The following is a 13,327-nucleotide window of genomic DNA, read 5'->3' on the forward strand; positions in this document are numbered from 1 at the left end:
CTCATATGAACTCTATGAGCATCAGGAGCAGCGCGGGCCATTTAGCGTGGCTCTCTGCGCTAAAAACTGCTAGTGCAGTTTGATAGAAGAGGCCCCAAGTCATTGAGATTGTGTGTGATAAAGGAAATATAAATTCCACTTGATAAAAGCGTCACTTTACCTGCAAAGGACTGCACAGCTCACATCGATAACTCAGCATTTTTGATATGAAAAGTAGAAGACTTGAAATGTCATCCCAGGTCTTTTGGCACAGCTCTCATTCCTCCTCTGTCTGACAGCAGTGACTCTGGGCAACGGCCAGGGATGGATTTCCGATGGCTGATCTGTGCCTAGAGGTGTCTTTTGCCACGACTTTAAAAAGAGAGCTGCATCTGCTTTCTCCTGCACTATGGTTAATTGGAGGGGGTTCCCCACCCCCTTGATTTGGTTTTAGAATTTTAATTTGTGAACTCCATTTGACTTCTATTACAAATAGGTTCAGAATAAACAATAACTCTGAACCGTAAAGGACCCCAGAGTCTCACAGGGTCCACTACCTCCAGAAACTGATGAAAGCAGATAAAAAGCTCTAATAGGAGGGAGAGCTCATATCATGCTGGGAGGAATAAATATTAGAGCAGGAAGAGAAAGCAGTCAAAAATCAGCTTAAGAGGCAAGTGAGATGTGAATGGAGCCTCCATCCCCAACACAGAGCTCTATTAATGGACCTCGCTCTTGCCCTGCAACACCGCCAGTGCCAAGACCTTCTCTCCTCCTATTCCAGTATATTTGCTCTGCCAACGCACCTCCTTTCTGCTTTGCTGTTCCAGTTCTGAGACCCTCACACAGACAAAGCCAATGCACCTCATTCCTGCCCTGCAGCACCCTCTCTACTGCCTCCAGCTACCTATTCCATTCATTAGAGGAGAGAGAGGGAGACATGTTTTAGACCTTATTTACCATGGACCCCTGACGAAAGTTTGTCCGAAACACGGACCGTGTCAGGTCCCTTGATTGGTAAAAGGGTTTTATTTTATTTTTTGCATTTTAATTTTGGTACAATAAATTTTGCCTGCATCTTGTACACAGTCTGCAGTTTTGTTTGTTTTTCCTAAATTTTGTAGTTACCATTATGAATTAATAAGGTGCCACCCGGCTGGAAAAAATTTCTGGGGAGAACACTGTTTATGTATAGAAACATAGAAACATAGAAAAATGACGGCAGAAAAGGGCCAAAGCCCATCAAGTCTGCCCACTCCATTGACCCTTCTGTTTGATTTTGCTCACCACCCCCTGCCCTCACCTCATTAGAGATCCCACATGAATGTCCCATTTATTTTTGAAATCTGCCACGCTGTTGGCCTCAATCACCTGCCGTGGGAGTTCATTCCAATGATCGACCACCCTCTCAGTGAAGAAATACTTTCTGGAGTCTCCATGAAATTTCCCTCCCCTGATTTTCAGCGGATGCCCTCTGGTGGAAGAAGGTCCTATAAGACGGAAGATATCCTCTTCCACCTCGATACGACCCGTGATATATTTAAATGTCTCGATCATGTCCCCTCTCTCTCTTCGTTCTTCAAGTGAGTACAGCTGCAATTTATTCAGCCTTACTTCATACGGAAGATCTTTGAGCCCCGAGACCATCCTGGTGGCCATCCGCTGAACTGACTCCATTCTCAGCACATCTTTCCGGTAATGTGGTCTCCAGAATTGAACACAATATTCCAAATGTGGTCTCACCATGGATCTGTACAGTGGCATTATTACCTCTGGCATCCTGCTGATAAAACCTCTACGGATACAACCCATCATTTGCCTTGCCTTAGAGGAAGCCTTTTCCACCTGATTGGCAGTTTTCATGTCTTCACTAATGATTACTCCTAAATCCCGTTCTTCCGTGGTCCTAACTAAGGTCTCACCATTTAACGTGTAAGTCCTGCACAGATTTCTTTTACCCAGGTGCATCACTTTGCATTTTTTAGCATTGAAGTTAAGCTGCCAAGTCGATGACCATTGTTCTAATAGTAGTAGGTCCTGTGTCATATTGTCAGGCATAGTGCTTTTACCTACTATGTTGCACAGTTTGGCGTCGTCGGCGAACAATGATATTTTTCCTCTGATCCCTTGGGTCATATCACTTATGAATATGTTGAATAGGATATGTTCTATCATTTTGTTCTTTATAATAGTCTCTACCATTTTGCCTAGCCCTAACATCAGAGTCACCGGTTTATAATTTCCCAGATCACCCACCCTCCAGTTTTCCAATACTATGCTGGATTTTAAAGAAAAATTACTAACAATAGATCTGCAAGTTCATTTGTCAATTTTATCAGCACTCTGGGATGTATACCATCAGGTCCAGGCGATTTCCATAGTAAGTGACAGCAGATAAAGCTTGAATGGTGGGGATGGATGGAACTGGGTGGGCCTGGGGAGAGGGTCTAAGGGTCCGGATTTTACATATATAAAATATGGTAACCCAATCCCCACCCCGTTATGCCCCAGACAAAGTGCCAGGTTTTGAAAAGCTGCCCGGACATGTCTGGGTAAATCTGGACATCTTGTAACCCTAGGCAGGATGCAGGCCCAGATCCAATGCCTTTATTAATATGGAAGGCGATGTAAGCAGATAAGTGCTTACTAACACCGAGTGCGCCATTGGGTTGATGAAGACTCATAATTGCAGTGTGGCTTGCTTAGAACAGGTGGGCAACCTCAGTCCTCAAGACCTGCAGCACAATTGGGTTTTCAGGATTTCTCCAATGAAGATGCATGATAGGCCTGATTTTGTATAGGACGCTGGTATCAGCAGCCACCTAAGAAGGGGCTGCCGATTGCTTATCAATCACGCATTGGCATCCTATGCAGAATTGTGCCTACGCTCCCGGACAGATGCCTGAAATGTAGGCCAGCATACTGCAGGCCTACATTTCAGGCATCTGTCTCCCATCTACAGAGCAGCATACTGATGCTTAAGCTCGCCCAAGGCCACTTCCGAGCGAAGCTCCGCCCTGCCCTGGGCATGCTTAAGCATCAGTATGCGTCTCCATAGCCGTGCTCTGGAGCCCTACAATGTGGGCATCTACCTCTAGGAGTTTTGTTTTTTCAAAATGTGTGTTCCGATTGGCTGCCTGACGACGGCAGGATGTCTATCTCCGCCTTTCTTCGGGACGCACATTTTTGAGAATCAGGCCCCATATCTATTTGCATGCAATGGAAGCAGTGCATGCAAATTGGGGAAATCCTGAAAACCCACCTCTGTTTCACAACCTTCACATGTTCCAAGTATTTAAAAATCTGTATTTTGCTTGGCTTATTAGAAGGACAAAAGGAAGACAAAAAATGGAATTACGAGACTGAAAGAAGGTACAAACCACTATGTGGAAAGTGATGAGGAAAAAGCAAATGTGGTAAACAAAAATACTGTATACCAGTATTGAAATTTTAAAATATGGACAAATATGGTACCACAACGATATCCATGGCCCTTGTTTAGTCCGGTTCACAATTTGTATTTATTCCGGTTCACAATTTGGATGTTTTGGATGTAAAATGAATGTTCATGTTGGACATTACCAGTGCATGGACATCCATTTTTCATATATTTTAGAACAGGGTGTATGTCAGTAGAACCTGTTTTAAAATACATGAGAAACTGGTGTTCATATCTGGCACACAGACTTGGATGTCCATATTTTGAGCTGGACGTCCTTTCTAAAACTTCGCTGAACATAGGGTTACCAGACATCCGGGAAAACCCGGACATGTCCTCTTTGTAGAGGACCGTCCGGGTGCCGGGAGGGATTGCCAAAACCTGGCCGTTTGTCTGGGTTTTGGAAGTCCCCAACCTCAGGGCCGCATCTGGAGGGCATCTGCGCATTCGCGGACATCAACATCACATGCATGTGCGCAGATGCAGTCCCGAGCTCGAGGAGGTTCATGTGGGGGCAGAATGGGGTAGAGCCGTAGATGAAACTAGGCAGGGCAGAGGAAAAACGGGGTGGGACCAGGTGTCCTCTTTTTTTCATAGAGGAAATCTGGCAACTCCAGCTGCACACATGTACGACTAAGCAGGTCACAAAAAAGCAAGAAATAGCTTCAATACATGTGGAAAATATGATCAATATCGTTTCTTCAATGCCGAGAGATTTCCTGATATCAGACCACGGGACAAGCCCGAGTGTATGAACGTCTGTAATTTCTCATTTAATCATTGCATGGTCTGCAAGTTTGAAGGAGAGAAGTCAGTGTTTGGACAGATTCTAAGAGTGGTACTTTGAGGGGTTTCTGAGGAAGCAGCTACGAAACGTGTCCCAACCCAGATCACCTCAGATATTTTCAACCAGTTAAGATAAGTCATTCAGTGTGAATTTTCAACTCCATTACTATATCTTTGATACAGTGCAATGATTAAATGAGAAACTACAGACGTTTATACACTCGGGCTTGTCCCATGGTCTGATATCAAGAAATCTCTGAGCACTGAGGAAACAATATTGATCATTTTTTCCACATGTATTTAAAGTGAATATATTAGCTACTTGTTTTTTAGGGTTTTGCTTATGTACTTATTTGAGAAGGAGCACTGTGAGCTATTGATTTCCCGTTTTTTGGGGTGACTAAGCAGGTCAACGTACACATCAGTTTTAGTTATGTATATTGACATGTTGCATCAAAAACTTGTTTGGTCACTCAATAGGGTTATCATATGGCTACAGATAAAGGAGGACGGATTGAGACATCCGGCTTTTACTTCCATTGCTTTCAACTGAATTAAACCCAGATGTCTCAGCCTCCTTATTTCCATTGCTTTTTATGAAAATAAAACCTGGATATTTCAATCCATCCTCCTTTTTCTGGAGCCATATTTAGATGTCCTGTTTAGATGTCCACTTGGGAAAATACATATGTGTTACAGAAAACTAAACACAGACCTAATATTTACATCTACTTTTTGGGAGACTACTTATCTCCAATTTTATGTTCTCAGTTTACAAAGTTACCTTTTTCCTGTTTGTAGGGAATCACTGTGTACTTGATCTATTCAGATAAAGCTCTACATAATTTGACCAGTCTAGCATCCCTTGAAAAGTCTCAAGTAAGGGGAGATCTCAAGTTGTCAAGCCACCCAGTTCCAGGCTAGAGGTTTTGGGACAGGCCAAGATTTCTGATCACCCCATTCTGGTGCATCATGGGACTTGCAGTTTTGATGTCAATGGGCAGGATCAGGCACTACAAATACCACACTACTTTTGAGAAGAGGGTTCAAAACCAGGACTGCCCAAAAAAGTTTCCAGCCTGGAACTGGGTAACTTGGCATCTCTGGAAATCCCAAGTGCATCATAGAAACTTTTAGGGACTTAATGTAAACTTTCCAGAGGTTAGAAACAAAGAAAATGACAGCAGATTAAGGCCACGTGGCCAATCCACATCATCCACTATCTCTTCCTCCCCCTAAGTCACCAGTGGGTGAGAGTGGGTGGGGTAGAAGTTAAAGGTAGTAGACTGAGAACTGGGGGAGCCACGGTTCAAACCTTGCTAAAACAAAAACTGCACTGTCCCTTCTATTAGGCCCAAAACTAAAGCTAGGTTTACTAATGTATTTTAATGCCTGTAATTTAACCTAAGTCCAATTATTTGCAATTAGACTAACACGTATATAAACCGCTGAGAACTCTGAGCTAGATTCAGCAGTATATCAAATTTGAAGAAACATAAATCACATTAATGCCCATTGGTAAATGAGGGCTTGATACACTATCCGGGGACAGGGAAATAGCTCCTGTATCTGAACGGAACTTTTGACTTGAGCTGTGAATACATCTGGGTTAAAGCCAAATAAATCCTTCACGACAGCTTTCTCATTTGAAGGGTTGCTAGTTAGATCCAATTTCTTCTGTGGAATATACAGCAACTATATCTAGGGCTTCTGTTTTTAGATGTCTATTGTCCAGCTAGTTGAGAGTTCTTTGAGAGTACAGATAAATCAGTTTTATGATAGTTTGTGATGTTGTTGCTTTTCTGTATATATATATTTTAATGCATACTGCTGTGATACTTCTACCAATTAACAGTATATCAAATCTTAAACTTAGGAAACTTTTTATTAGTGTTTTCAAAGAACAAGTATCATTGCTGGGTATGTTTCCTACCTGAATCAAATACATATATTAATACAGTTGAGGCACAAAAACTGGAGAATTCAAGGCAGGCAAGGGGAGGGGTGAGACAGTACTAGAGGAAATGACATTTATCCAATACCTTCTTTTGTGTCCTAAATATATTCGATCTATATTTAGACCTGTAACTTACAATTTTCCAAGCTTACAGCCCACTATTTCTGCGTACATTGAATATGGACAATATTATTGAATATGAAAGATCTTTTTAAAAGTTTTCTTGAAGTTCTCGTTGCACAGAGGGTAGATCAGTGGGTTTAAAGTTGAATTGACGTAGCCAAGCCAGATGGTAAACATGTGGAAATTGTGGTTGCAGCAGTCCTGGCAGAAGGCGATGACCATGAAGAGCACAAAGTACGGGATCCAGCACAGCATGAAGGCTGCCATGATGAAACCCAGCTGCTTAGCAGCTTTCCGCTCCCTTTTCAGGTGAAGCCCCTGAATATGCTGCCTGGAGTGGGAGCGTAATCTGTCCCAAGTGTACCTAAGGTAACTTAAACTTGCCGAGCCCCGAGTTCCCGATTTTTCCTCAGCCATTTCATGGGAAATCGCTTTGCAGGAACCAATGTCGGCAAAGGTATGTTCATCAGAGGTATCGGTCAGCTCCTGATTTTGTGAAAAAGTCTCTTGTTCTTTCACATTGCCATGCCTTGCATCGGCATAACCTCTCTTAACTTTAGTGATGCATGGGTGAGCCTGCGCAATGGTAAAAGGGAAACAGCACAGCTTCACCACTTCATTGTTGCTTCCCGTGAGTTGAGGAGGTTGTTTAAAGTCATTCAGCTGGACTGCTTCCTCCATGCCTTTCGGCCGAGTGTAGTTTCCATGTTGCACAGCACTGCAAGGGTCTAGAAAGCGCGCAGTGGACACTTTGTGGTTTCTATCTTTATCTTGCATTTTCAAACAAAGCTTTTGCAGTTTCTCGTTCTGCATTATCCTGTTGTTGTCGACAGATCGAAATGCCCCATTGCCGAGTTCACGATGCTGGTAATGTTCCCTGACAGCCTTGTATATTTTTGTGTAGAACCAGAGCATTAATAAGGAGGGAATATAGAAGTTCACAGTTGCTGTCAGAACTTTAAACCATGTGACCCTATGAAACTCTGTTTCACACGTGTGCTCCGGCACCTCTCTGATCCCACCATTGGCGAAAACATGCCAACCTAAGATAGGGATAATCCACATGGATGAAAGCAGCCAAGCTCCGGAAATCATTACAGATGCTCGGGTTTTAGTTCGGTACTTTAGGTACTGTAAAGGCTGCCGCACTGAGCGGTAACGGTCTAAACATAGTATAAAAAGACTGAAGATCGAGGCTGTACTTGCAACATAATCCATCGAGAGCCAAAAAAGGCAGACAGGCCTTCCTAGAATCCACTCACGGGAAAGCAGGTAGACGATGTTCAGGGGCATGACAGCCACGCCCACAATGAGATCAGCTACAGACAAACTGATGATGTATAGGTTGCCCACTGTATGAAGCTTGCGTTCTGTCTTTACAGCATAAAGGACCAATATATTCATGATGATGGTGAAAAGAGATATGGTGCCCAAGGTCAGGCCCAGGGTCGCAGAATGAATCTCGGTTGAGTTTGCTGGTGTGCTTTGGTTCGTGTTCCACATGGTTCCGACTAGCCGAGGAAACGCTGGTTGCAAAAATGCAGCTATGCTAAGCCCAGAAAAGCAAATGTAGATTGCTTGCTTGCTTTCTCTTCTTTAAGATAATCTGTAAAGGAAAAGCAAGCATATTGTATTAATTAATGAAGTGACCTGGTGACGCCAAGGCAAGGATAATTCTAACATATTGTACATGATAAATAGAATTCTTCTTAATACTCAGAAATGCTTGTAGATAATTAGAGATCTGTTTACAAAGTACTATGAATGAATCTTAGTTAATTACTGGCTTCTAAATAGTTCATCGTGTCTCCAGGCAGACAAACGGGAACAACCACCCCATATCCTTCAACTCCTCCTCCTCTTCAACTAAAATTACAACCACTATCTACCCCTCACCTACCCAAACTCCCCCTCCCTTCTACCCTCTCTTCTCCATTCTGATCCTCTACTTAAATTGCCATATAGTCCTTGTACTTAAACTACTGAGTAGTTTGCTTGTAGGCCGTTCTGAGCTACTAGGAGGATGGGATAAAAATATAAATAAATAAATAAATATCACTGTTCGGATGTGGCCAAAGCGTGACTTAGGTGCCGCTAAGCATGATACTCTAAAACCATAGGCGCCTGAAACGTAGGTCTTTAAAACCCTGGCCTACATTTCAGGCTGCTAGCTGCGATTCTGTAAATGGCGCCTACATGTGATTGACACATGGCCAGCGCCTTTTTCTAGGCACTGCTGATAGAATCAGCCCCTTTATGTGCTCATTGATTGATTGTCTTTACAATATTAGCTTGAAGCAATTCACAATGTCAGACAATACAAATGAGAGAATGTCTGAAGTTATGTAGCAAACACAAGCAAAGAAGAAGGACCAGGACCAGTGTTCTACAGACAAAATTGAAATGAGAAAGCACAAAGTAGAACACAAGTCTCTAGATGTCCAAGGAAAAATTGTTTATTCAAATAAAAGCATTCTTTATGAATCTAATAGGTATCTTTTCTATGACCCCAAACAACTAAAGGCTTTTCCTGAAAATAAGCGTAAAGTACAGGTCCAGATTAAGGATTCGGGGGAAGAAAACGGATAATGGTTATCTAATGAGAAGTATGGAAATAATGAGACAAGTAGTTTGAGACGCCTTTTTCATTTTTCCTATGTTTGATCTCTTGGGAGATGCCTCCTTACCTGAACTCTCTCTCCCCAATATTGCGGGCTTATAGGGGAATTATAGCCACTTAAATGTTGTATTGTATGAAGTTTTTCTTTATCTAACTTTTGTTATGTAATCTTCAATGTGGCTTATTGATTTCTATTAACTAATGCATGAATATGTTATATTTAAATTTAAAATGAATAAAGAAATAATAATAAAAAAATCAAATAAAAGCAACCTCAGGATTTATATAGGTACTGAAGGTATCACTGATGGTACATGTTCACAAAAGTGAGGCTTGGACCCTACACAGTCCGTGTTTCAGCATGTAATCAGCCTTCCACAAGTTTACGTGGTACCTAAGACCTCAGATGAACTTAAAAGGTGAGAAATGTGCAGAACTGATTTTCCACATGAAAGTGAAATTGTTATATAGCTTAATGATCAGTTTCTTGTGTTGCTAAACTATTGCTCACTGGGCAAAGTTTAACTTTAGTGTAGCTTTTGCAAAAGTTACTCAAGGGTGTAACATTCCCTAAAACACCATTTTAGATCAGATAAAGAACATTGAAAAATAAATCTCAAAATTATGCTCACCCTATCTCTCTTACCTTTTATCCGTCTTTGCCCCATTTTCTTTTACCTTCCTCTGTTTTTGCGTTTAGCCCATCACCCATTTTTCCTTGTCATCTTTGCCTCGTCTTCCGACCTTTTGGTGGTATAAGTGAGAAAATTATAGGATAAAAGATGATGCAAAATACAGGCAGGACTTATTGCACTTCATTCATAACTTATTCACATGCCCCATTAATTTTATATCCTATGATAGAAATATATTTTACTGTTTTAATAGTTCTTTGAGTGGTAAACGTTCTTTTGTTTCTAGATTTGTAGAGTGAATCATTTTCTGTAGATGTACCGTTTATGTCTTATTATGTTTGTCTACAATGCATTTAAAATGCTATTGCATTTTCAAAAATATAAAACTCCCAGGGCCCCTTTTTACAGAGCCATGGTAACGTTTCGCCCATGGCAAATGTACCAAGGCCTATAGGAATTAAATGGGCTCCAGTGCATTTGCCAAGAGAGAATCGCTACCGCGGCTTTGTAAATGGAGCCCTTTGTTCCTTTTGGTTTTCCTTTGGTGGCATCTAGTACTTACTCATATATCCATGAAAGTGTTGTCTGTGTTAGTTTTATTTTCCTAATATTCCCCCCATTTTATATAACCGTAGCATCCACCACCTTTTCCATGACAAAGTATTTCCTAATTTATACTGGAAGTTTTCTTTTACTAAGTCACGGTAGAGTTTTCTACCACGGCCCAGGGCGCAAAATGCTCTGATGCTTCGCTGACACTCATAGGAATTCTGTGAGCGTCAGAGCATTTAAAGCTCCGGGCTGCGATAGAAACCTCTACTGCGGCTTAGTATAAAGGGGGGATACTTCCTTTATTTTTGTATTAAATTTATTTCTTATATATTGCATGCCTCTGAAGTCCTTTCTTGTGGCCCACAAACCATTCTGAAATGCTCTTCAAATCCTGTAAATGCATTCATTTCTTTTGAATATAAACAGTGGCGTAGAAGGGGGGTGATCCACCCTGGGTGCTATGTTGGTGGGTGTGCTGCATCCCACCTTCTCTCCACCCCCGCCTCTTCCCATTCCTCCCCTCCACACGAATGCCCCCCTTCCCTTCCCCCCATACCTCTAGTAGGCGGTCAACAACGCGCTCTTCGTGACCCTATCGGCTCTCCTGCTGATATCACTTCCAGGTGCCGCGCACAGGTAGTGACAACAGAGGGAGAGCCGATGGGGTTGTGAGGAGCATGTTGTTGACTGCCGTGAGCAACAACTTCAACTAGAGGTATGGGGGAAGGGAAGGACGCATGCATGGCAGGCGGGATTGGGGAAGGAGTGGGGGGGCCTCTCACCCTCGCTATGCCACTGAACATAAAATATTGCAATCATAACTAATCTCTTACCCTTTTGTTTTTTGTTAGTTATGTCTTGTCTTTTGTTTTGGTGTATCAAATAAATTTAACTTGAACTTATTTAAATCTTGCCCACTTGATAGAGTAACTGCCAACAATCTCTTAAGTGTGTTTCTCAGGTGTCTCATTTATGGCGTTTGCTTCTGTTGACAATCCACAATGAAGTGCGTTTTAAAATTGTAGAATCAATATTAGTATTAATTTGTCAACTTTAATCCCCACGTGTATGAGATCTACTTGTATAAATGTCACTATTTATATATATGTTTCTAAAATAATGCCAGAACATAATCCTGGTTTAAGGAGAGTTACGGTACCTACATTTCTAAACCTCCAGAGGGTGCAGATGTTCAAGGCATCTCCCTTTCCCAGGTAGTTGGTAGCTGTCATTTGCTGCAAAAGAAGACATTGGTTAAAGTCTGCTCTGGGTGTTGCTAGAAGTAGGCATCACATAGAAGGGGGAGAGTGTGGCGCAGTGGTTAAAGTTATAGCCTCAGCACCCTGACGTTGTGGGTTTAAACACAGGCTACTCCTTGTGACCCTGGGCAAGTCACTTAATCCCCCCCCTTGTCCCAAGTACATTAGATAGTGAGCCCACCAGGACAAACAGGGAAAAATGCTTGAGTACCTGAATAAATTCATGTAAACCGTTCTGAGCTCACCTGGGAGAACGATATAGAAAATTGAATAAAAATAAATAATAAAATATACGTTTAAATTATCTTACTCTGATATTTAGAGCAAAAACAAGAGAATACCTATGCGAGAACTCCTGAAGGTACCTATTTTAGGCTATTATATCAACCGTGAGGGTGCCCTGGATAGATTCCCCAACAAACCTAGATTAAGTTCCAGGAGGGAAGTAGCCAGTAGCTGCAAACTTAGGACTGTCATTCAGAGGAAGGTTTGGCCCTGTGAATAGGGATTGAGGTTTTGGTGCCAGGGATGGACTAATCCTAGGGCAGAAGAGGTGGAACCTATGGAGCTGGAAGAGACAAACTCTCATGGGGATTTGCTGTTGGAGGGCATGGACCTGGAGGAAAGCCAACCTGGAGATATGGAGGACATTGGCAACACCAGAGATGAAGACGAGAAGAAGTTAAGTACGGTAATTGAACCTTTCCTGCTGTTGTCTGTTTATTCCCTTTTTTGAATTCCTTTTTGGTTTTGTTTGTGGCAGCATGGGTGGGCCAGTGTGTCAAGCTACAAACACTGCAAGGGTTGCTGCTGCATAAAAGATCCCTGGCAGGAGACGTTTGGAGTGAGAACCAGGGTATGTTGGTTTTTTTCTGAGAGGTTTACTGCCAGTGAGGTGAACACCAATTGTTTTTCTTTGTTTTGGTGAAAACCAAGAGAAGAGCCAAGGAATGGTGGAAACTTGACTTGTTAGGGACTGGGGATCCCTCCTGGGGGAGCTCAGAGCCCCAGCATAAAATTTTACATGAGTACTGCAGGGTGAAATAATCTTCTGGAAGGAAGGTGACAAAGCTGTGTTCTGTTGTATGGGATTGGAAAAATGGTGTTTTTCTTTGTTGAGAAGACCTATTTTGAGTGGTTGTTTGTTTTTTTTTTTGGGGGGGGGATAAAACTGTTGAAAAGAACTTTACTGCTGGTTGGATGCTATCCTGAAAGACCTGTACCTGTGACACAAGTAATATAGGTGCCTATATAATTTAGCAATACCGTATAGCAGAGGTGTCAAAGTCCTTCCTCGAGGGCCGCAATCCAGTCGGGTTTTCAGGATTTCCGCAATGAATGTGCATGAGATCTATTAGCATTCAATGAAAGCAGTGCATGCAAATAGATCTCATGCATATTCAATGGGGAAATCCTGAAAACCCGACTGGCTTGCGGCCCTCGAGGAGGGACTTTGACACCCCTGCTGTATAGGATCCTGGAATCATCCCAAGAACATGCAAATTCCCATGCATACCTTTACACCTACTCCAAAACAGTAAATCCATGTACTCCATGCATACACTTGCATTTTTTTTAAATACACCCTGGGAATGCCTACATACATATAAAGGCCTTTGCCTTATGTAAAATAGGCTTTACAATGCAGAAAAATCTTTATATTTATTTAATTAATTTTCTATACCGTTCTTCCAAAGGAGCTCAGAACGGTTTACATGAATTTATTCAGATACTGAAGGATTTTTCTCCATCTGTCCCGGCGGGCTCACAATCTATCTAATGTACCTGGGGCAATGGGGGATTAAATTACCCATCCCTGATGCTTAGACTATACGCCTTTTATATGTACACTTGATGCGCTGAAATGTCTGCAAATCACTTACTTTCCTAGCTGAAATGATTGAAATAATTGGAAACCTGACTGGTAAAGAGGAATCTGGACTAATTGAGGTAGAAAGGAACTGGGACAGCAGATTT

The 13,327-nt window shown here is 42.1% G+C and overlaps 1 protein-coding gene across 1 annotated transcript in view; it reads right to left on the reverse strand.

Annotated features, from left to right (window-relative positions):
* Positions 1-6,125: 6,125 nt before the first annotated feature.
* The window catches only part of HRH1 (histamine receptor H1), a 32,572-nt gene continuing 25,370 nt past the window's right edge, over positions 6,126-13,327 (reverse strand). Inside the window, exons 2-4 of the mRNA XM_033926551.1 lie at positions 11,255-11,326; positions 9,551-9,648; positions 6,126-7,890 (exon numbers count right to left, since the gene is read on the reverse strand). Of these exons, the coding sequence (XP_033782442.1) occupies positions 6,351-7,787 (1,437 nt within the window). The 5' untranslated portion in view covers positions 7,788-7,890; positions 9,551-9,648; positions 11,255-11,326 and the 3' untranslated portion in view covers positions 6,126-6,350. The remainder of the gene's footprint in view (positions 7,891-9,550; positions 9,649-11,254; positions 11,327-13,327) is intronic.

The sequence above is a fragment of the Geotrypetes seraphini genome, chromosome 17 (assembly GCF_902459505.1).
Source record: "Geotrypetes seraphini chromosome 17, aGeoSer1.1, whole genome shotgun sequence".
NCBI lineage: Eukaryota > Metazoa > Chordata > Amphibia > Gymnophiona > Dermophiidae > Geotrypetes > Geotrypetes seraphini.